This window comes from Salvelinus namaycush, chromosome 8, assembly GCF_016432855.1.
Source record: "Salvelinus namaycush isolate Seneca chromosome 8, SaNama_1.0, whole genome shotgun sequence".
Lineage (NCBI taxonomy): Eukaryota > Metazoa > Chordata > Actinopteri > Salmoniformes > Salmonidae > Salvelinus > Salvelinus namaycush.
Genome location: NC_052314.1, coordinates 14,960,180 through 14,986,093, shown reverse-complemented (window position 1 = coordinate 14,986,093; position 25,914 = coordinate 14,960,180). Strand labels below are relative to the sequence as shown.

At 41.2% G+C, this 25,914-nt stretch overlaps 1 protein-coding gene across 1 annotated transcript in view; it reads left to right on the top strand.

The window, feature by feature from the left end:
• The window catches only part of LOC120052031 (DNA-directed RNA polymerase, mitochondrial-like), a 56,304-nt gene extending 31,605 nt beyond the window's left edge, over positions 1-24,699 (top strand). Inside the window, 7 exon segments of the mRNA XM_038998897.1 lie at positions 865-978; positions 2,516-2,568; positions 8,151-8,249; positions 8,548-8,620; positions 11,659-11,750; positions 15,482-15,555; positions 24,513-24,699. Coding sequence (XP_038854825.1) covers positions 865-978; positions 2,516-2,568; positions 8,151-8,249; positions 8,548-8,620; positions 11,659-11,750; positions 15,482-15,555; positions 24,513-24,538 — 531 coding nt within the window. The 3' untranslated portion in view covers positions 24,539-24,699.
• Positions 24,700-25,914: the final 1,215 nt, after the last annotated feature.

The following is a 25,914-nucleotide window of genomic DNA, read 5'->3' as shown; positions in this document are numbered from 1 at the left end:
AGGTCCTGCTGGGTCTACACAGCAGTCTCAAGAAGAGCGCAGCGGTGGCTAGTTACAGTACATGATCAATCCCTCTCTCTTCCCCTCCTCCCTGTACCTGGCTGGGAGTTCCTGGATGAAGGAGGGGGAGAGGAGAGGTAGGATGATTAGGAGGGGAAAGAGGGCCAGAAAGCAGGCAGACAGTCTGATTAATGGGCCAGCTTTGGGCCTGCCTGCTAGCTGGGTCGTGTTGCTCAGTTGGGAGGGCATGGCACTTGTAATGCCAGGGTTGTGGATTCGATTGCCATGGGGACCAGTATAAAAATGTACAAACTCACTACTTTAAGTCTCTGGATAAGAGCGTCTGATGAATGACTGAAATGTAAATATTAGTCTCCTACACTGAGGCTGTGGATGAGGACCTCTAGGACTCTAATGCTCTCTCTTGAATGGAAGCGATATATGTCAGGCTCAGCAACAGCCAGGCCAGCACTGTTCTGTTATATCTATGCTAGAGTTATATTGTCTGCAAGCAACAACGTTCCACCTGTTTCTTTGAAAACTCTCCATTTGTTTGCACGGATAGATATAATCACGGAAGAAACTGCATCTAAGTTTAAACTGATCATACTTCCAAGCTGCTGAGTGAATGTAATGTGTCTATATTCTCACATTTTCCTCAATTTCACAAACATCTTTATTTGAGCACAAATGTACTGTGGGTGATGGAAGTGAATTGAATCCCCTAGCTCTGTGTATCTACAGTAGCTGGCAGCAGAGGAGTAGAATGCTGTGACCTGTGAGTGGTGTTTCAAGTATCCTACTTTCACTCAGTAGCTACCTCTCCTTCCATTGGCTGACCCGTGGCGGTGCCCTCTGTTTCAGGACTGGCTGACGGAGAGCGCCAGGCTCATCGCTAAATCGGGCAACACGGTGGAGTGGGTGACGCCCCTGGGCCTGCCCATCATTCAACCCTACCACCGGACCCGGACGCAGATGGTAAAACTAAATGTCGCTTACTCAAGATGTTGCTTAGTTAGAGCACAGAGAAGCATGAAAGTAACTCTCCAGTGTTTCCAGATATCTGGATATTAGATATCTAATATAACCTAAATTAATGACAATATAAAAAAAGGTATTTAAGTATGTTCTAAAGCAGCTTTTCTGTGTTGGAATGGTGTGGGCGTACTTCAACAACAGCATGGTATGGGCGTCTAATGGTCATTAAAAATATTCATGCGAGTAGGCCGCTGATTGGCCAGCTCATCCTCCATAAGGAAATAGTAAGCATTTTTGAAACTGTCTGTTTGAGATACAAGTTTGAGGTAGGGTTTTTGAAGTGTTTTTGTTTTCTCCAATGTATGCTTTGACCACATACGAGTATAGGATGAGTCAACAACATTATTTGGCTATGAGTTAACAGAATATTAACTTTTAAGTCTTTCACTGGACAGTTGAACGTCTTACACCCAAGCAGCGAGCCTTCCTTTTTTGTCCCGCTACACTTGTCCACAGTAACGTTACCCTGTACCGCTGCGCTGGTATACGAGCGCGTACATGTCAAACATAGTCCATTTCAAAGGGAAATATGAGAGTATTTATACATTATATGTTTTATAGCTTAATCAATCTGGCTGTGGTCACCATTAATGCCAGTCACATGTCCACTGGAGAGATCATGAAAATAACAAGCAAACTAAGGTCCCTTTCCCCCCTAATTGACCCACCTGGCAGACTGCTTATTGTTTGGCTATTGGTGTGTCTTGAACTGGTAGAGGGGCCTGAAAGCAGTAACCAATTACAGGGCTCTCTTCACCTCACTTGACCTCTGCTGACAGACAGGGGGAGGAAACCTCTGAAATCTCCATCTCTCAAGTTATCCTCGGCACTTCAGGTCTCTATCAGCTGTTTCCTGGCCTGTCTCTGTCCCGGTTCAGTGCACTGCCACCTTGAGCAGGGCACCTCGCTCCTCTACTGCTCTGTGTGTGTGTGTGTTTCTGTATAAGCACTTTGTGACATCTGCTGATGTAAAAATGGCTTTAGAAATTGATTTGAAAGTGATGGGCTCCATTTTTCACCTCAGCCTGGTCAAAAGCCTCTCTTCTGTGACAGCGCCTACAGTTGCTAGCAGTGTGTTTCTGCTCTGTCAATAGATGTTGTTGAGATATTGAGCACTAGTTAGAATCACTCCTAGGGGTCAAACTCTTTCTTAACATGTCTCAGTAGGCTTGTATTTAGCATACTAGCTCAAGTCAGGTTTTTACCAGTAATGAATGTCCTATTGTCATGTCTGTTACCTCTGAGCACTTGTAGGTCAATCAGAGGCATTCAATTAAAATGGACTCCACATTAATTTGATCTTCCATCAATTTGTTAGAAATAAGGACCAACTTGGGTGGTGGAAGTCTACCCTGTTTGTAGACAGAATGTCTAATCCTAATCCAGTGTCCCCACCACAATTTCATTGAGTGAAATGACATCATCAAACCTACCTGACTCACTCATGTCCTCCCTTTTCCCCTCATGTCTGCTGCAGCTGAAGGGTACCATCCAGGACCTAAGTCTCCAGATCACCCATGACTCTAAACAGTAAGTTCTTCTCCATCCCACTGTTTTCCACCAGCTGCCTTATCTGCTTGGTCTGTTTCACTAGCGTTCCCGGAAATCTCGCAATGTTGTACCTCTGGGTTTAGAAACTCTGTGGCATGATGCTCCTTCATTGTCTCTGTGTGAATATCTGGGCTCTACAGTGCGACCATTTTACTCATGTGCCTAAAAATAGATGTGTGCGAACTGAAAAAGTAGCGTGAGCACATGTGTGAGTTGTGATACAGCATATAGCAAAAAACATCCTGCCGTAACTATTTTCAAACTATTTCTGCTGTTTTGTTTTATAGCTGGTAGCTAATCACACAAAAAATCACATAAATAAGAATGATTTCTTATTTCTATGCAAAGAACTACGTAGAGTCCCATATATCCCACCTCGCACAGCAACAGTGCCTGGGTCACTGAGTGAAACACTGACATATGTTTTTTTAGAAGCGCACAGGAATAGAAGTTGATATAATTTACACAAGTCTACTAAAGTGTGAATTTATCCTTGTATTTCTTGGCTATTTACATCATTTGTTCACTAGGTTGTTCAATGTTAGTTTGAGCTTGCTCAACTGCTACAAGCAAAGATGGACCTCTCAGACAGACATGCGAATCCCACGTTACCAAGGTAAAGGCCCGCACCTTAAAGGGGGAGATTAACATTTTTGTCTCACCCAGGTGACTCAAATGTACTTTCGTTGTGCTCCTAAATGTGGTCCTTGTTAAAAATGTCAGCGTAGAGCCTTGAATTTGCACATGTCATGTAGCCTAAGCGGTAATGATGAGTCAAAATCCACTTAGCCTTATTATTTTTTTCTGGTATATTCATAGATTTTCTTTCGCATTACATATAGCAGCTCCCTTTCGAGCGTTAAGCTGTTTAATAGTTTTATTCATATCGGCCACAGAAAGCGAGATCACTCAGTGATCCGGAACAACAGGGGCTTTCATGCAAGACTCAGTGTTATTTTCTTTGACACGAGTATAAAAGGCATTTAGCTCGTTTGGGAGTTCTGCGTCACTGTGCATTTCACGGCTGGGTTTCCCTTTGTAATCCGTTATCGTCTGCAAGTGTCGGAGCCGGTGTAATAGGATTCCACCTCGTCGGAGGTCGTAGCGGGCTTACTTGTATGCGTCCGTGTCCCATTCCTTGTAAGCGGCCCGTGACTGATGTGGTAAAGTCCTCAATGGACATTTACATTTCTCCAACCTTTCAGTTGGAAGACAGTAGCCAAAACAGCTGCAAAGACGGCAATATGTTTTCCTTTCTCGCCCACACCCAATTAGCTGTGGGCTTACACAGGACATCTAAAGGAAGTGGAAGTATAGAGTGCAGTTGTGTTGGCGAGCTGCCTTTATCAGTTGAACATCAGATTTTTTTTCCCTTTGTTATTAATTCATACTGACCTACCTGTGCACTGATCCGTGGACTAAGTGTTAACTCGAAATGACACAACGACAAGGTTCCAGTTTAACAAAGTTTACTATACTATATGAACACACTACAAGTAGCCATTACACTCGAGGCTAGGTCCAACAACGACAAGACCTCCTGCGCATGCGCACTCTTGACTGAGTGATAGCCCCGTAATAACAGAAATATAGGGATACATAAAACATGAACTTAACAATCTCCCCCTTTTCTTTAAAGACAAATAAAACATCAACAACATAATTAAATGTCCAAGTATTAATCAAGTTTATATTACTCAAGCTGCCACTTTCCATTACTGAGAGCCTGTAGGAGCACAAGACCGAATGCTCCTTTTTAGTCAGACAGTCAGCAAGCTGTTCCTTTGTGGTTGACCACAGAATCCGCTTGATTCTCTGTGCTTGAATAAGTTCCTTGATGCTGAGTTTTTTCTCTGTGACAGACTTGGTTGACTTCACAGCATCAACTAATAAGTAGTTGTCAGTGACATAAACTACAGGTAGAAAGTGCTGTTTAGTCTCACCAGTGGTAAGCTCTGAGAACAGAGTTGCAAGAAAGATCGCATTGTCAATTCCATCCCCAAGACCGAGGGTTTCTCCAGCAAGTCCGCTTCGTACAACCCTTGTGATCCTTTTTTTACTGCCAACAGATAGGTGAGACTCTTCCTCCTTCACCCATTAACACGATTAGATGTCCACCTTGTGTGCCTCCATCTGTAAGGTTCCCTAGCGAAGCATCTCTGAAGACAACTAGTTTCAAAGAGTCATCTTATCCAACATGCTGAAACTTTAAAATCACTTGTTGTGATTTCAGATTACGAACAACTTTGTTTGCCTCATGAATGGTTTGTACAGTGGCGTGTTTTGTGTTAGATGCCAAGTTGCAAACATCAAACATTACATCAGGTCTACTCTGTCTATCAACCCATAAAATTTGTCCTATCTTTGACCTCAATTTATCAGCTTCAATTCCACATAGAGGGGAATTCCTTTGTACGGCTCTTGAAGAATCCATGTGGATGGGTTGAAGATTCTTGATATAGCTCTCCTGTTGCATCAGTATTTTTCCATCAACTGTAATAAACTCTATGCCAACATAACAAAAATGATCATGCTCCTCACAGCCAACCTAGAAAACAGCTTTGAGGTGTGGAATCACAGTTGAAGCAAAGGTCTGTGAGCCACCCCAGATAAAGTCATCAACATGACAGGCAAGTACTCCAGTCACATTGCAGTCTTGATCAAGCCAATAGAAGACTGCAGGATCCACTTGTGACATTTTCCCACCTGTATTCAGCATTGTTGCCTTGACTTTGTTGTACCAGTAGAGTGATCCATCTGCCAGTCCATACACACACTTTTTTAGTTTCCACAGTGTTCCTTCGCTTTTAGCTTCAGGCGGAGGTCGGATGTGAATGTCCCTTGACAGCTCTGTTCCCTGCAAAAATCCAGATTTGATGTCTATGGAATTAAGTTTCCATTTTTTCTGGCAGATCACTGACATCAGCAATCTGAGTGACTCTGAGGCGCATGTTGGTGAGTCTTTTGGGAGTTCTTTAGCAGCCAGCTCCTCAAAACCTCTAGCCACTAGACGTGCTTTAGGCACTATTCCAGTTAAGGATTCTTTAAGGGTACACACCCACCTTGTTGAGACGCACTTTTGGCCAATGTCTTTGACTTCCTCAAACACTCAATTTTTCCTCCAATTGCTGAGCTCATCCTACTTAGCTGAGTCAAATGACACGTCCTTTGTTTCAAGTACATCATCATTTTGAATGTCATTCTGTTTTTCTCGATTTTCCATTGGTTCAATTCTGATATTATCTACAAGTGACAGGTCAGCTGACCCTGTTGTACCAGAAAGTGTAGCTGGTTGAGTACTGCAAGTTGTACCAGTTCTTGTGTTTTGCTTTTCCTGCTCGTCCAATGACGGTTGCTGTATGTGGAATACCACTTTCTCTGTCCATGTATTTAACAGTTTGTCCAGTTTTCAGATTGGAACAACCATGTTCTCTTAACACATATGGCTGTTGTTGAATGTTTTCCTCATTTGAACGCTCAACAGTATTACCTGTGGCATGGTTAAAGGTCTCTGCTCCATTTCCTGTGCCAGTTTCAGTGTCCATATCATTGGATGCGACATCTGGTAGGTTTGTGTCTGTTACTGTGTCCTTTTTGTCATTTTCATTAGGAGACTGATTCTCAGCCACAGCCCCTCTATCTTGTTGATCATTTACTTTCCGCAATCTTGAGTGATGCACCCTGACAATCATGCCTTCGTGCCTCACAAATATCACCACACCATCTTGGCCAATGACTACTCCCGGTCCTTTCCACTCTTGACAGTCAACTCGTTTGTAGTACACTTTGTTTCCAGTTTCGTACTTATCATCATTATTCCCTGAACTGCTGATTAACTTCTGAAGTCTGTCAACTGTATCATGTGCAAACTGTTTGTAAAGCTTTAACAATACTTTGTGTTTTTCTTTAGTGCTCATGTTCTCTGTGACTGTCAGAATCTCCACGTGCTCCGTGTCAGTCAGAATCTCATTTTTGCATGGACTCTGTGAGATGTCTTTGTCTAAAATGTTTACACAATAGTGGCCTGAGGTAGTAAGTTCAAGAGTCACTGGTTGTTTAAACATCACTGCCTTGTCATTTTTTATGTCTAGTACAGCCTCTGCCTTCTTGAGGGAAGCTTTGCTTAATAGTAAGGGGATATCTGTAGGGACCACCTCTGTTTCAATGTGACACTTAGTCTGACCAATTTTTGCTGGTATCTTAACTCTCTTGGTAGAATGGACAATTCTCCCATCTCCAAATTTGAAAGCTCTGTTGCTTGGTGTGTCAATCATATTTTGTACTTCCTTCATATTTAGTTCACTGACATAGCTATCAAGCCATTTTTCACCACACACTGTCCGTGTGCATGCAGTATCAATCACAGCAGATCCTAAGGATTCAACTATAAAAATCTCAGTATCAGATTCATTTGAAAACAGTGTAATGTTACACTGCTCTACCTCTGTGTTTACATTTTCCTCTGTTAGTTTAACTTGTTCATTTTTATGAGGACAGTCTTTAACCCAATGGTAAGTGCTTTGACAAATAGCACATTTCGATCTCCTTCCATATTTGTTCAGTGGATTTGTGCCGGGAAATGGCGCCCTCTTCAGGTTGTCTTGAGAACGTGACTTGTTGGCGCCTTTTCTGTGCTGCTCGGTGTAATATGCTGCGTCACTCACTTGCATTCCATCTGTTATTGGCGCGACAGACGTCTTTTCACCAAATATTCTTTTTAGTGCCGACTTCATAGATGCAAAAGTCAGCACAGTACAAGCAGTCAAAGCCAACTGTTTCTCCCTACCATCTAGACGTGCAGTACCTAGTAACTTGAACGCTAGCACTGCATCTGGGAGAACCATGTCGTACTTGCGCATTCTATTGTACCTCTGTTCGAAATCAATGATGTAGTCCGCCATTGCAACCGAAATATCTCTCGTAACACTGTCAAAGTTTGAATATGCCTCGTAGGCACGGTCTTTCTCTTCTTTAAGAAATACAGAATCCAGTGCTGTGATCAAAGTTCCCATACCGTCATCCTTGTTCAAATCCTCAACGGATATTTCCAGTGCTGTATCTCTTGCTCTTCCATCGAGCGATAATACCACCCCAAGTGCTTGCTTTTTCACGTCCAAATTAGTAACGCGTGTCCAGATTCCCAGTTCATTTTTCCAACTTTCGTACGACCTCTTCTCGTCGAAGCGAAGTGGCACATTGTAGTTAGAAGCCATCCTCTGCTACCAATGTTAACTCGAAATGACACAACGACAAGGTTCCAGTTTAACAAAGTTTACTATACTATATGAACACACTACAAGTAGCCATTACACTCGAGGCTAGGTCCAACAACGACAAGACCTCCTGCGCATGCGCACTCTTGACTGAGTGATAGCCCCGTAATAACAGAAATATAGGGATACATAAAACATGAACTTAACACTAAGACACTGGCTTTTCAGGTCCTTGCGTCATCAGGTGCTTGCGACTTAATTGTGTGTGGGTGCACGAGAGAGACCCACTATATGTGTGTGACTGTGCGCTTTCTCTGTGAACAACTGTTTTTTGTTTTCTGTCCACAGGAAGCCAGACACAGTGAAACAGAAGAATGTCTTCCCTCCTAACTTCATCCACTCTCTGGACTCCACACACATGATGCTGACTGCTCTCTACTGCTACAGGTACACTAAGTACTGACCTCTCACCTCTGACCCCCACCACAGAGGACGGACCTCTGATCACATTCCCTACCACACTCTATCACCATTCAGCTGATGCACTGTCTGCTCTCAAGACCCATCTGAATAACAATTTCTGTTTGATCCCATAAACTGTTGTCATAGTATGTCACGTTGATTCAAATCTCAGTATGTCTCACAGGCTGTGTAACCTCATATTACCGTGTCCAGTTTCCACCACGATTACCTTCCACGGCGTCTAGCCCTATGTCTCATGTTTCTACTCTGTGTGCTCCTCTAGCGCCGGTCTGACGTTCGTCTCCGTCCACGACTGCTTCTGGACCCATGCCCTTACAGTCGACACGATGAACAAGGTACTTTAGTACAGTACAATCCTCACCTTCATTACTGTGACTTTTACGGTCTTAGCACACAGCTCCCCTGTATCCTACCTTTTTATAGGCCTTCCCTGATGTCAATTACTTTACACCACTGTCTGCCTGGCCCTTAAAACTTCTTGCCACTATAGGGGGTGCTGTTTCGCATTAGCATAATTTGCTCTACAGATTAAACTGCCTAGTACTCAATTCTTGCTCGTACAATATGCATATTATTGTTATTATTGGATAGAAAACACTCTCTAGTTTCTATAGCCGTTTGAATTATGTCTCTGAGTGAAACAGAACTCATTCTACAGCACTTTTCCTCCCAGTGTGTGAGATTTCAGAAATCTTGGCCTCTGGTTCCAGATCAGTTTTAAAGTCCCTGTAAATCCTATGAGGATACAAACACTGCCCACGCCTTCCTCTAGATGTCAGTAAGTGGTGACAATTTGAATGGAGTCGATTGCGCAATCAGGGCCTCTATAAATCACCAAATACCGGAAGTAGCGTTCTTTTGGACCCTGCGCTCAACGCAAGAAGGACGTCGGACTGGCCTTTTTCCAAGCCTTGGTTTAGCCAGTAATATAGCGCCGGTCATGTTTTTACTCGTTATAGGTGTTAAAAACATCATAAGGTAGTTAATTTAAACCGTTTTATAGCAATTTATATCCGTTTAGTGCGATTTTGAGGCATTTCTATGTGATGCTCTTTGAAGTGCCGGGCACGTTTCGGGGTCCCGGTCGAACGTTAGTGGGCATTTCGACGGACAGAGGACATCTTTCGACCAAAAGAAGATTAGACCCAAGAAAGGATACATTGCCCAAGATTCTGATGGAAGATCACCTCATAGTAAGAAATATTTAAGATGATAAATCGTTGTTCTGTCGAAAAAATTTAAACGCATATTCCGCCATTTTGTTTGGTATAGCTTCGCTTGGCGAACCCTGTATTGCACAGTAAGGATAATTTTAGAAATGTAATTCAGCGATTGCATTAAGAACTAATTTGTCTTTCGATAGCTGTCCAACTTATATTTTTTTAGTCAAGTTTATGAATAGTTATCCATGAGACAAGATCACTGTGAAAGATGGCGTCCGACATTTTCAGGCTAGTTTTGCTAGTATTGTCATTGTATAACCACGGTTGTTTGTGGCTAAATATGCACATTTTCGAACAAACTCTATATGTATGTTGTAATATGATGTTACAGGAGTGTCATCGGAAGAATTCTGAGAAGGTTAGTGAAAAAATTAATATATTTTGGCGATGATAACGATATCGCTCTCTTTGGCTTGAATCAATGGTCGGGTAACGTTTGCATATGTGGTATGCTAATATAACGATTTATTGTGTTTTCGCTGTAAAACACTTAGAACATCTGAAATATTGTCTGAATTCACAAGATCTGTGTCTTTCCATTGCTGTGAGTTGTGTATTTTTAATAAATGTTTTATGATTAGTAATTAGGTAATACACGTTGCTCTGTGTATTTATTCTAGTCGAGTTGTGATGGTGGGTGCAATTGTAAACTATGATTTATACCTGAAATATGCAAATTTTTCTAACAAAACCTATCCTATACAATAAATATGTTATCAGACTGTCATCTGATGAGGTTTTTTCTTGGTTAGTGGCTATCAATATCTTTATTTGGCCGAATTGGTGATAGCACCTGATGGAGTAAGAAACTGATGGAGTTAGGAAAGTGGTGTCTTTTGCTAACGTGGTTAGCTAATAGATTTACATATTTTGTCTTCCCTGTAAAACATTTTAAAAATCTGAAATGGTGGCTTTATTCACAAGATCTGTATCTTTCATTTGGTGTCTTGGACTTGTGATTTAATGATATTTAGATGCTACTATTTAATTGTGACGCTATGCTAGCGATGCTAATCAGTGTGGGGGGGGTGGGGGGTGATCCCGGATACGGGGTTGAGGTTCGGTAAAGGTTAATACATGCCGTTACAGCTGTTGGCAGGCAGCGCCATATGTCCCGGTGTTGCGTCCTATCACAGAGGGCCCTTACGGAGTGGCTGTGTTTCCCTGCCCCTCAGGACATCGAGGTGTCAACAAGACTAAATGGTTTCCACTAGATAACACAGCCACAAAGTCTAAATTTACTATATCGTCAAAAAATTCTGAAAACAAAGAGTTTATTTAAGCTTAGATTTAGGCTTAAGGTTAGCAATGTGGTTAAGGTTAGGTCTAAAATCAGATTTTAAGAAGAAAAATTGTACAAATAGGCAAGGTTTATGACTTTGTGGCTGTGTTAACTAGTGATGACCAGACTATTGAGATGCTCCGGTTCTATAAAGATCCAAACTGTCTGAATTACCATAATGGCATTTCTGTATGAATTATGTGAAGAAAAGAGCTTCCAACTGATATTTCTTCATCCAATCTCCAGTGATTAGTATTGAAGAGGTTATTTCACAGTATTGTTATTTCTTGTCATGTTTAAATCTCAGTGCTCTTCCCTAATTTCATAGCCAATTGAACAAACAGCAAAGGGAAACGCTCAAAATAACTAGGTCAGCACCTCAACATATGACATGGGATTTTATTACCCCTTTAAGATGCACTCCAGAATCTGAAACAACTAAATTTGTCACGAATTGGATTTGTAACATATCATATGAATTGAAGATTCATTGAACAACAAAAAGAAGAAATTCAGGATGTAACATATCACGCTAAATGGATGACGTACTGTAGTACACAATTTGATAACGTAGTACACACAAAACGTGGCCCACTTTTGGCTCATGACCACCACCTTCGGAACTACTGGCTGAAATATTACAAAAGTTTGAGTGCATCTTTAGGTCATTCTTCAGGAATGCATTAAATTGGTCCTGACCCGACAGCAGTAATGATTGGCACCAATCACTCTAGCTAGTCTTCTATCCCCTCCCTCCTCCTTTTCCACCTCTGCTTCTCTCCCCCTGTCAGTGTTGAATAGAGCGGTTGGTTGAGTGTTGGGAGTTTAGTAGAGTGGCTGAGCATGTTGTGCTCTCTTGGGTTGCCAGGTTTGCCGGGAGCAGTTTGTGGCACTGCACAGCCAGCCCATCCTTCAAGAGCTGTCCAACTTCCTACTGCAGAAATACTGCTCTGGGCTATCGTAAGTTTCTACAACACACACTTACACACAAACTAGACCACTGGCCCACCTCACTGGCAGAGCAGTTTGGGTTCATTTGCATTTAAGTTAAGAACCAGACAGGAAAAGTTAAAACCCCCCACACTTTTATATAAATAAACATCACACTATTTTATCTCAGAATGTATATCACTGTGCATATTTACTGAATACGTAGCTCAACAAAAAGTACATACAATGGCACCGACAATCCCACTGCCTCTCAGCCATGTATGCATAAAACAGCGTTTCCCAAACTAAGGAGTCACGTCGCCTGATTTTAAAATAGGGTTGTGAGAGAAACTTAAATATATATTTGGTTGGTTCAAACAAGCTTGGTTCTTAGAACCGGGAGTAACCTACGGTAGCGGTTAAATCTGTTTGTAATGAACACAGCGGGTTCAGTTTTCTTCCTTCAAATGTGCCCACATAAAAAAAATACTCTAGTGCTGAGTATGACCTCCGTGTTGCACTGTTAAAAACTGAGTCCAGAATAGACCTGCTTGTTGAAAACTTCAACCAGCCACACACACCTAATTAGGACTGTGTGTTTTCTGGTCTACATCTGTGTGATGCGATCAATTAGTTTATTCTAGTTCAGAATAAAAAAATATGTATTCTATTTTAAACAGCAACAGTTCCAACCTAGATTTTCTTTCAACAATAATTTCTACAGTAAGATGTACACTGAATTTTTCTTCTGTACTGTTACTTACACCCTGCCCAAACCGGCTGCGCTCGTGCGCTATCGTGCATAAATTTATTTTGCCCCCCCACACCAAACGCGATCACGACACGCAGGTTAAATTATCAAAACAAACTCTGAACCAATGACATTAATTTGGGGACAGGTCGAAAAGCATTAAACATGTATGGCAATTTAGCTAGTTAGCTTGCACTTGCTAGCTAACGTTAATTTGTCCTATTTAGCTAGCTTGCTGTTGCTAGCTAATTTGTCCTGGGATATAAACATTGAGTTGTTATTTTACCTGAAATGCACAAGGATCTCTACTCCGACAATTAATCCACACATAAAACGGCCAACCGAATCGTTTCTAGTCATCTCTCCTCCTTCCAGGCTTTTTCATTGTTTAAATTATATGGTGATCGCATCTAAACTTTCATTGTATTACCACGACTACCGGCAAAACAGTTCGTCTTTCTATCACCCACGTGGGTATAACCAATGAGGAGATGGCACGTGGGTACCTGCTTCTATAAACCAATGGGGAGATGGGAGAGGCAGGACTTGCAGCGCGATCTGCATCAGAAATAGGAACGACATCTATTTTATCCCTTGGTGTCGCAGATGCTCGTTGGCGTGCGCGAGCAGTGTGGGTGCAATAATTGAATAACATGGATTTCTAAATTTATTTTGCGACGCTCGCGCACGCGACGTGTCCGGTCTGGTCAGCATGTTAGGGTTGCACTATCAAAAAGCCTGTGTGTGTGTTCTGTTACTCATCTGTGTGATGTGATCAATCTGTTTATTCCAGTTCAGAATTAAATTATTTATTGTATTTTAACAGCAACAGTTCCAACCTAGGCAGATATATGAGTGTTTTTAATGGGGGGAAATAAACATGAATATATATTTATATGAATTTTTCATTTCATTGTTATTTGTTTTTGTTTATATTGCATTTGTTTTAGGCATAAGGGCAATGAAATGTATCGATATTTACATATAGTTGCATTTTTTCCGAAGCTTGGGTCCCAGGAAAACACCACATTTCTAATTTGGGTCCCAGGCTGAAAAAGTTTAAGAACCCCTGCTATAGAGTATTCACTAGTGTTTTTGCAGACTTTACTGTAGTATTCACTGTAGTGTATACTGTAGTATTTACAGTTAACTATAGTATAAATACTGTAGTAAAATAACTATTATATACTAGAGATGCACCGATATTACATTTTGGGCCGATAACGATATCTGATATTTTCCTTGCCCCCCAAAAAACGATACCGATAACCAATTATATATATATATATATATATATATATATATATATATATATATATATATATATATATATATATATATATATATATATATATATATATATACCCGCCATGCACTATCCTTTGAACACTAAGCTACAGAATATTATGACCCCATAATAAGACTCTCAAGCACTTGTGTTTTCTGTTTCCCTCTACAATGCCCACAAGCCAGAGTGGACAAGACCAGGCTCTAAATCCGACTGGGGGGAAAAGAACAATCAGTGTATGTCCTTTTCTACACAGAAGACCATACAAAATGATTAACCTCCCAATTCCTTTCTGTTGCATTTGTCACTTCAAACCATACTTCCTTCAAATTGAAATACTGTCAAAAGTACAGTCATACTGATTTGTAATAACCCCAATTTAAAAATGCAAACATTGGCCGTTGATTACTTTTATTTACTTTGATCACTTTTTTTACATGGTGGGGTCGCAACATTTTTTTGGTCAAAATGGGTTCGCTGGCCAAACGAGTGTGTTAACCCCTGGCATAAACTGTAAAAACAGACATGTACAGTAACTATGGTAGATAAATGGTTCTAAAACATGTGGAGTTTCCTGCTGCGATCAGTCCCTCTCTCTCTTTTAACTATGCCATCAAATACAGAAATGGCTTTAAAAGTGCACAGATTCCCAGACTATACCTTTAAAAGTGACTGTTTAGAAGCTTGACAGACCACTAGTGGTTACAGTAAAAATAGTTTTTACGGTTAGGTTGCTTGTAAAAAGTTATGTTTTTACAGTACCGTAATTTCCGGACTATAAGCCGCTACTTTTTTCCCACGCTATGAACCTCGCGGTTTATACAATGACGCGGCTAATTTATGTTTTTTTTTCCACAAGATTCACGCTGCCAAAAAACTGAGCACCGTCACATAATGTGACGTAAATCGAGCGCGCTCAAACTTGCCATCATTCTGATTACGGTAGTCATTTTGTCACCCTCATCATGGCAAAGACACGGAGAAATGCATATGATGCAGCTTTCAAGTTGAAGGCGATCGATCTGGCTGTTGGAAAAGGAAATAGAGCTGCTGCACGGGAGCTTGGCCTTAATGAGTCGATGATAAGACGTTGGAACTGTGCAGATCCGACTGAAAGCCAAAACAATCGCCACCGCAATGAAGTTTGACTTTCTTGGTAGGCTACTGTTTACTGCTATTTATTTTTTTTACAAGCCGTGTTTCGTTAAAGCCTCTTTATTTTTGTTACAAGCCGTGTTTCGTTTAAAAGCCTATTTATTTTTGTTACAAGCCGTGTTTCGTTTAAAGGCTGTGTAAAGTTCATTTGTTTCAATGTACCGGTAGGCACTTGCGGCTTATAGACATGTGCGGTTTATTTATGTACAAAATACATATTTGTAAAAAATTCAGTGGGTACGGCTTATATTCAGGTGCGCTTAATAGTCCAGCAATTACGGTAATCACTTGGTGTTGGGTTAAGTGTACATAGTAGCCACACTGCTCCTTCGGTAGGGTAATTGGGCATCCAGGCCAGCCCCTCATCTCCTGTGCCAAGGCCCCGTGAGGTCATAGCCCCTAGGAGGAGAGGCGAGATGAGGCAGAAAGGAAGGCAGGAGCTTAAAGAGATGAGCCTAAGGAGACTGCACCACTGCCCTGCTCTCTTCAATAACAGGGACTCCTGATCAACCTCTCACCACAACAACAACTTAATAAGCACTTAATCTGTCATCCTTTCTCCTCCAGGAGCGAGGTCAAAAACAATACGTTTTTGGAGTACCGGAGGATGCTGCTGCTACTGGCCAAAGTGCCCCAAACAGGTCAGTGTTTCTCTCTCTGCATTGTGCTCTCTTTCTCTCTTTGTCTGCACCCTACAGGACCTGTGTATTCTGTTCATCAGATCCATGGGATAATCCCGACAGCACAGGGGTTGATTGATTAAAGTGTCAGCACCACACCCATCTGCCCATCATTACTGAAGAAGGCTTTTGTGGTTGTTTAACCTGTCTGGCTCTGGTGTTCCGCTAGCGGAACTCCTCCGACATTCCACTGAAAAGGCAGAGCGCGAAATTCAAAATATATTTTTTAGAAATATTTAACTTTCACACATTAACAAGTCCAATACAGCAAATGAAAGATACACATCTTGTGAATCCAGTCAACATGTCCGATTTTTAAAATGTTTTACAGCGAAAACACCACATATATTTGTTAGCTCACCACCAAATACAAAAAAGGACAGACATTTTTCACAGCACAGGTAGCATGCACAAAGCCAACCTAACTAACCAAGAACCAACCAAACTAACCAAGAAACAACTTCATCAGATGACAGTCTTATAACATGTTATACAATAAATCTATGTTTTGTTCGAAAAATTTGCATATTTGAGGTATAAATCAGTTTTACATTGCAGCTACCATCACAGCTACCGTCAGAAATAGAACCGAAGCAGCCAGAGTAATTACAGACACCAACGTCAAATACCTAAATACTCATCATAAAACATTTCTGAAAAATCGATGGTGTACAGCAAATTAAAGACAAACATCTTGTGAATCCAGCCAATATTTCCGATTTTTTTAGTGTTTTACAGCGAAAACACAATATAGCATTATATTAGCTTACTACAATAGCCTACCACACTACCGCATTCATTCATCAAGGCACGTTAGCGATAGCAATAGGCACGTTAGCGATAGGGAATAAACCAGCAAAATATATTAATTTTCACTAACCTTCATAAACCTTCATCAGATGACAGTCCTATAACATCAGGTTATACATACACTTATGTTTTGTTCGAAAATGTGCATATTTAGAGCTGAAATCAGTGGTTATACATTGTGCTAACGTAGCATCTTTTTCCCAGAATGTGTGGATATTTTTATGACACCAACTATTCTGACCAAATAACTATTCATAAACGTTACTAGAAAATACATGTTGTATAGGAAATGATAGATACACTAGTTCTTAATGCAATCGCCGTGTTAGAATTCTAAAAATAACTTCATTACGACATCCAGCTTAGGTATAGCGACAGAGTGCCCAAACTCTGGGCGCAAACGACTATTTCACATGTTCGACAGATATATGAAATAGCATCATAAAATGGGTCCTACTTTTGATGATCTTTCATCAGAATGTTGTACAAGGGGTCCTTTGTCGGGAACAATCGTTGTTTGGATTTAGAATGTCCTCTTCTCCAGTCAATTAGCACGGAAAGCTAGCAAAGTGGCGCTAAGCTCTCCTTCCTGAACAAAGGCACACAACGCAACACGCCTAACGTCCCGAATAAATTTCAATAATCTAATAAAACTATATTGAAAAAACATACTTTACGATGATATTGTCACATGTATCAAATAAAATCAAAGCCGGAGATATTAGTCGTCCATAACGACAGCTTATGGACGACAGAAGGCAAATCCAGGTCCCTTCTCGCGCTCTCCAGAAAACAGGAAACTGGTGACACGTCATGCCAAGAGCTATTATTCGACCCCAGATCAAGTTACACACTCAATTTCTTCTCTCACTGCTTGTCGACATCTAGTGGAAGATGTATGAAGTGCATGTATTCTAATAAATATCAAGGACATTAATAGGCAGGCCCTAGAACAGTGCATCGATTTCAGATTTTCCACTTCCTGTCAGGAAGTTTGCTGCAAAAGGAGTTCTGTTTTACTCACAGATATAATTCAAACGGTTTTAGAAACTAGAGAGTGTTTTCTATCCAATAGTAATAATAATATGCATATTGTACGAGCAAGAATTGAGTACGAGGCCGTTTAAATTGGGCACGATTTTCCCCCAAAGTGAAAACAGCGCCCTCTGTCCTCAACAGGTTAACCTCTCTGTAAACCTGAGGCTGGTTGGTACCAGCAGCTCCACCCGCCATACAAAGTCTCCTTACATGACTCGGGCAGGTGTAGTGGTGTCTGAACCACACAGAGGCCATCACTACGGTAACCCCTGGCTGTCTCCTCTAACAGAATACAGTGGAGTACTAGCTGAATAATAGCTAGACTTTGTTATACAACAGGGGTACTCATGTACTATTTGAGAAGGTCCAGTCACGCAAAGGTCCGAATGGATATAGTCATTTATCGGCGTAGTAACAAAGCCCCACCTCACAACCCATGCGACCCCAAACTGTTCACACCCCTCTTGTTGGAGGAGAGTAAATCTTTTGTAAATATACATACTAGTCAAAAGTTTGGACACATCTACTCATTCAAGGCCTTTTCTTTATTTTTACTATTTTCTACATTGTAGAATAATATTGAAGACATCAAAACTATGAAATAACACATATGGAATCATGAAGTAACCAAAAAAGTGTTAAACAATATATTTGAGATTCTTCAAAGTAGCCACCCTTTGCCTTGATGACACCTTTGTACACTCTTGGCATTCTCTCAACCAGCTAAACCTGGAATGCTTTGACCAACAGTTTTGAAGGAGTTCCCACATATGCTGAGCACTTGTTGGCTGCTTTTCTTTCACTCTGCGGTCCAACTCATCCCAAACCATCTCAATTGGGTTGAGGTCAGGTGATTATGGAGGCCAGGTCATCTGATGCAGCACTCCATCACTCGCTTTGGTCAAATAGCCCTTACACAGCCTGGAGGTGTGTTGTGTCATTGTCCTTTTACAAAACAAATGATAGTCTAAGCAAACCAGATGGGATGGCATATCGCTGCAGAATGCTGTGGTAGCCATGCTGCTAAAGTGTGCCTTGAATTCTTAATAAAATCAGACAGTGTCACCTGCAAAGCACCTCCACACGATCACATCTCCTCCTCCATTCTTCACGGTGGGAACCACACATGTGGAGATCATCCGCTCTCCTACTCTGCGTCTCACAAAGACATGGCGGTTGGAACCAAAATCTCAAATATGGACTCATCAGACCAAAGGAAAGATTTCCACTGGTCTAATGTCCATTGCTTGTGTTTCTTGGCCCAAGCAAGTCTTCTTCTTATTGGTGTCCTTTACTAGTGGTTTCTTTGCAGCAATTAGACCATGAAGGCCTGATTCATGCAGTCTCCTCTGAACAGTTGATGTTGAGATGTCTGCTACTTGAACTCTGTGAAGCTTTTATTTGGGCTGCATTTTCTGAGGCTGGTAACTCAAATGAACTTATCCTTTGAAGCAGAGGTAACTCTGGGTCTTCCTTTCCCGTGGCGGTCCTCAAGAGAGCAAGTTTCATCATAGCGCTTGATGGTTTTTGCGACAGCACTTAAAGAATCTATAAAAGTTTTTTGAAATTTTCCGCATTGACTGACCTTCATGTCTTAAAGTAATGATCGACTGCCGTTTCTCTTTGCTTATTTGAGCTGTTCTTGCCATAATATGAAATATGGCTTTCTTCTGTATACCACCCCTACCATGTCACAACACAATTGATTGGCTCAAACGCATTAAGAAGGAAAGAAATTCTACAAAATTAACTTTTTAAGAAGGCACACCTGTTAATTGAAATGCATTCCAGGTGACTACCTCATGAAGCTGGTTTAGAGAATGCCAAGAGTGTGCAAAGCTGTCATCAAGGCAAAGGGTGGCTACTTTGAAGAATCTCAAATATAAAATATATTTTTTGCTTACTACATGATTCTATATGTGTTATTCATCATTTTGAGGTCTTCACTATTATTCTACAATGTAAAAAGAAAGAAAGAAAAACCCTGGAATGAGCAGATGTCCAAACTTTTGACTGGTACTGTATGTAAATAAGGTATTGCTGTTTTTTTTACCTTTTTTTTTTTGCTTTGTCACTTTGGGGTATTGTGTGTAGACTGGTGAGGGGTCTGAATACTTTTCGAATTCACTGTATATAATGGTAGGGAGAACATTGACTCCTCCTATACAGTGTTCTGTAGAAGTCAACAGCCATATGTCAGGGAAATTTTTCAGAGTTGAGTTCACTGCAGCTCCGAAGAGAGATGGATATTAGACTTGATCAATCACTCAGAATTGGACCACAATATTTGACCGATCAAAACGTAGACAATCATCACCCAGTAATGTATCCTCCTCTACGTCCTACCCCACTGGACTGGAGAGGATCTCAACAGTGCACATTTAGGCTTTGACATTTCCCCTTTTACTGCTGTGTGTGTGTGAGAGAATGAATGATATCCCTTGTCAGAAAATGTGAGCGTTGTTATACGCGCAACTCTGTGTCCTCCCATAATGAACACCTTCACTATAAAGAGACTTCTAAGAGTGTGAGTGATCAGTGTGTTCCCTCCCTCCCTATCTCTCCACAGTGTTCTGATCTGCCTGTTCCCTCCCTCCAACACCTGGCTGAATAAGCACATGATACTGCCTCTCATTGATTGGGGCGCCCAGGAAGAGATGCCCACTCTGACATTTAGAGCCACACCTCATTTACCTCGCAAGTTTCCACTGGAGACAGTTACTCCCACTCACAGAGAGAGGGAAGAAAAATAGTAATAATGGATGGGAAGGTGGCTGTGAGGGAGGATGTCATGAATTGTCCTTACAAAAAAAGACCATGTTTTAGAAAAATATCTGCAGCTGTCATCTGTCTCCTGAGATTGTTTAGCAAGTCCTCATAATGTTCACAAGTGATTACAAAAAGATATTTACTCTATAGGTGTGGATACATCCTCTTATTCTGAGAATAACTTTAACTCCAATGCCTTGCTTCATATCAGAGCCATCTGTATTCATGCTTCCTGCCACAGTTCTTAGATTGGGTCCATTTTCTAATTTAAACTGAACCGGCTGGTTTTTATTCGCCCGTCCCCGATATGCCTCTCGCTGTGCTATAGACCTGTTGATTGTGAAAGGTCTGTTACCACTGACATTTCAATGACAAAGCAAACCAAGTGAGGGTCATCGAATGGCATAAAGCACTCCCCTACATGTCTCTTCTCCCCAATGTTGAGGTTCAAGGGAACAGCTCTATTTGTTACTGTGAAGTGCTTTCAGGTTCTCAGACACTTACGCGTATCCCCTTTCACAACTTGGTCACTGACGCATAGCAGGGAGCTCTGTCTGCAGGACCTGAGCCAAACACTATGGAGTGGATAGTGAAAGGGTTTAAGTCGTCAGATCAATAGTATTGACTCATACAGCATTGAGTTACTGAGGCCTGGACAACTGCAGGAATAGGATGTTGAACAGAACGATTTGCAAGGCAGAGACAGGTACGCTGTTAGGTTTGTGTTGTGAGGGGGGGAAATGGTTCACTTCTGAGAGGGATTTTTTTGTCATTGAGCATTTCTCCTTTGCCAAAATAATCCATCCACTTGACAGGTGTGGCATATCAAGAAGCTGATTAAACAGCATGATCATTACACAGGTGCACTTTGTGCTTGGGACAATAAAAGGCCACTAAAATGTGCAGTTTTATCACACAACACAATGCCACTGATGTCTCAAGTTTTGAGGGAGTGTGCAAATGACATGCTGATTGCAGGAATGTCCACCAGAGCTGTTGCCAGATAATTGAATGTTAATTTCCCCAACGTCGTTTTAGAAAATTTGTCAGCACGTCCAACCGGCCTCACAACCCCAGACCACGTGTAACCACGCCAGCCCAGGACCTCCACATCCGGCTTCTTCATGTAGCCTGGCGAAAGTAAACACTGCACAGGACACAAACTAATATGGGGTTTATTCTGTCGAAGCTTAAATTTTAAATAGGATAATGTAGAAGGGAAATATCCACAAGATGAAGTCGCCAAGTAAAGTTCATTCTAAATTACAACCAAGTGAAATAAATCTGTTTTAATAAAGTGCATAAAACAATCTGAGTACAATAAGTACCAAGTGAAATGCCTAAACGATAGTGGCTCTGGGATGCATTTTGCATCATCATAATGATGTGGTCAGTGACACTTTGCTTCTTGAAAGTCCAATATCTTGAAAACTTGACTGCTGACATGTAAAACATTTTAGGACTATCAACAGTGGACTAGTAATAAAAATACAAAATAAATTGTTTTTGATTGGAGTTCCCCTTTAAGCAGTGAGAGTCAGTGTTGGTTGCTACCTCAGGATATTTGGTTCTGAATTAAAACTAGCTGGGGGAAATGGCTATATTGTCTGTCCCCAGAGCTTTTTTCAGCTCCTCTGGGCTATAATACTGTACAAGCCTCATGGTGGCAGTTCTTCTTGAATGTCACATGTCACTTCCAATAACAGACTTGTTGTCATTATACAATCTTCATTTGTCCTGTGCAGGAGCTATGACAGTTGACTTGTCTGGAAAGCATGTATTTCAATCATTGGGATAAGACCTATGATTTCAAGCATGAAGCATTCCCAGTCTGGCATGATCCAAAATGGTGAGAGATCACATCAATACAGACAATTGTTAATTTGGGGCGGCAGGTAGCCATCCTAGTGGTTAGAGCATTGGGCCAGTAACAGTTTGCTGGATCAAATCCCCGAGCTGACAAGGTGAAAATCTGTCGTTCTGCCCCTGAACAAGGCAGTTAACCCACTGTTCCTCGGTAGGCCGTCATTGTAAATAACAATTTGTTCTTAACTGACTTGCCTAGTTAAATAAAGGGTAAATAAAAAATGAAAGATACTATTGTTAAGATACTTAAGATAAATATTGATAAGCCTATGGGCTTGTTACCTACATGCTTCAGGTTTGCAATACAGCTCAATGGTAAGTACAAATCCTGCTTTTGGAATGGTTATTGGTTTGATTTCTTTTTCTTGGTGCCATCTAGTGAGCATGGTTGGGAATTACAGAGATTTTAGCAATATATTAGTAGCAGTACTGGATCAGAACAGGTGATGTCGCTGTGGTTCCACGGTATGCAGTCTGGGGAGGCAGTAGACACATAGGTATATTTCTACATTCATCAATATGCATTTTATGATGTCTATTTTTTTCCCTTTGGAGAGAGTGTACATCTAAGAATAAATATTCATACACCTTACTCAGGACAGTATTTTGAACCAGTTCCTATGGGGCAAAACAATCAAACAATCAAAACAAGCTCTAAATGCATCCAACAAGTTTGTAGTCACAAGCTTGATGTAGTCATTGCATGCTAGGAATATGGGACCAAATGCTACACTTTTTATTACTTTAATACACTAGAAATTAATTTGTCAAAATACTGATGACTTCTTCAAATAGGGGGACTGGATACATCAAGTGCTTTCATTTCTAAATGGTAAAACAGATATGTATGAAAATACCTTAAAATAAAAGGTAACATTTAGTACTGCCCCCTCATATGAAACATTTGATCACAAATCCAAAATCCTGGAGTATGGAGGTACAACCCCTGACATCTGGACTGAGCTGAAGAACCCGAGAGACATGGTGGTGGGACAGAGAATAGAGCTGAGGCCAGACTGAAGGACAGCTTAGGCTGACCTTGAACGAGCGTCACTAAGAGTGTCACTAAGGCTGAACTGCTGTTCCAAAAGCTCAAGGTGGAGGAGCAGTTATCTGAAGACAGATAACACAGCCAGACCAAAGGTGGCCTTCTCTGCTAGTTTGGCTAATTTAGGACATGTTGGACCCTTCAATACTGACATTACATTGTTCCACAATAGAGACTTCAACAAACATTGGCACAGCCTACAACCCTACTTCAGATTCACTGACTATGATCCCTGCACTCCTGCATACATTAGTGTATTCCACAGGAGGCTGCTGAGGGGAGGACAGCTCATAATAGTGGCTTTAATGGAGTTAATGGAATGGTATCAAACACGTGAGGACGGGCTATTACTATGAGCCTGTCCTTCCCAATTAAGGGGCCACCAGCCGCCTGTGGTGGATTCATGTATCACAATACCCAGAAAGTTATGTTTAATGCCATATACGATTCTAATGGATAGGATGCACCTGCGTCTAATGCATTGTCTTCAGAGCTAGAGAATGGGGATGTGGTCTACATGCTTCTCTCCCCAAAGGCTACAGGCTCTATTGTGATATTGATTCCCAAACCCCCTTCAGTGGCTTGTAATGGAAATTTCAATGTGCTTTCCTTATAACTCATTTCTGTGTTCTATTCATGTGTTGTTCTAAAAACCAATTTCTGTGTTCATGCAAGTGACTGATTTAACGAATCCTCACTTATCAGTATCTGCAATTTGGCAGTACGCTCAGACCTTGTTTTGAGAACTACAAAAGATATCTCAGTTTCAAGGTTTCAGCTTAGAGAGATGAAGCCTCGTGAGATATTGGTTTGTCACATGTTATGAACCAGTATTGGTCGGTCACATGAATGAAACAAAATGGTAATGATTCATTAATTATGCTAAATCATGCAAATATAACTTGTCTGTGTATAGCCGTATATAAGACAACTGCTGGGGCTGCCAAAGGGGAGATTCATATGTGTACTATGCTGTATTGAGTTGGTTGGAACCTCGCCAGCGCTCTGACAAATAAAGGAGTATTCATTTACGATTGACTTCGAATGTCCCTGTGTAAGAATTTCCCCGACAGGCTTCCTGCTCTTTCCTATGTTAGGGCTGTAACGCTGTAACCAAGCTGTAACGCTGTAATTAACAGCTATCTCGTGAGCAGTTGTGGGGTTAAGATGTACCTCTATAATGATAAATATGCTTTTAAAGAATACGTTATTTTTTGTTTTTGTTTTTTCCAGGGTGAATTACAGAGCATTTATTTATTTTCCATCCTCTTTAATTGCAGTTTCCCAATTTTTTAAAACCTAGTTTAGGCCCATACTGTTGGATGTAGCCGCTGGATGCAGACTAATTCAAGGTGATAATGAAAAAGAATGCTTCCTCTCTCTGCAGCTGTTATGAAGATGTCCGGTCCTTAGGCTCATGGATAATAATCATGCCAGTCTGAGGAGACATCAGCCCTGTGTCACGGTCACGTGCTGGTGCAACAGCAAATACACACACACACGCAGAGGCACACTATGATACTTCTGTATACTTCTGGCCCTTCTTTGGACACTGTGTTAACTAACCTCCAGACGAGCTTCAATGCCAACATCCAACTGTTCTTAAATGCAGGTAAAACTAAATGCATGCTCTTCAACCGATCGCTGCCTGCACCTGCCCGCCCGTCCAGCATCACTACTCTGGACGGTTCTGACTTAGATTATGTGGACAACTACAAATACCTAGGTGTCTGGTTAGACTGTAAACTCTCCTTCCAGACTCACATTAAGCATCTCCAATCCAAAATGAAATCTAGAATCAACTTCCTATTCTGCAACAAAGCATCCTTCACTCATGCTGCCAAACATACCCTCGTAAAACGGACAATCCTACCGATCCTTGACATCGGCGATGTCATTTACAAAATAGCCTCCAACACTCTACTCAGCAAATTGGATGCAGTCTATCACAGTGCCATCCGTTTTGTCATATTCACTTCATATTCATATTCATCGCCAAACTCACTGGCTCCAGGTCATCTACAAGTCTCTGCTAGGTAAAGCCCCGCCTTATCTCAGCTCACTGGTCACCATAGCAGCACCCACCCGTAGCACGCGCTCCAGCAGGTCACCCCCAAAGCCAATTTCTCCTTTGGCCGCCTTTCCTTCCAGTTCTCTGCTGCCAATGACTGGAACGAACTGCAAAAATCACTGAAGCTGGAGACTCATATCTCCCTCACTAGCTTTAAGCACCAGTTGTCAGAGCAGCTCACAGATCACTGCACCTGTACATAGCCCATCTGTAAATAGCCCATCCAACTACCACATCCCCATACTGTTATTTATTTATTTTGCTCCTTTGCACCCCAGTATCTCTACTTGCACATTCGTCTTCTGCACATCTATCACTCCAGTGTTTAATTGCTATATTGTAATTATTTCGCCACTATGGCCTATTTATTGCCTTACCTCCCTTATCCTACCTCATTTGCACACACTGTATATAGACATTTTCTATTGTATTATTGACTGTATGTTTGTTTATTCCATGTGTAACTCTGTTTTGTTGTTTGTGTCGCACTGCTTTGCTTTATCTTGGCCAGGTCGCAGTTGAAAATGAGAACTTGTTCTCAACTAGCCTACCTGGTTAAATAAAGGTGATAAAAAAAAAGTGTTTTAAATGATGGGTGTATGTACAGTATGTACTTAGATGACAGATTCAATTAATTCAGAACAATGACTGCAGCTTCAAAACCACACATGTCAGTATTTATTCAGCATGGGGTTATATTTTATTTATCTTATTCGTG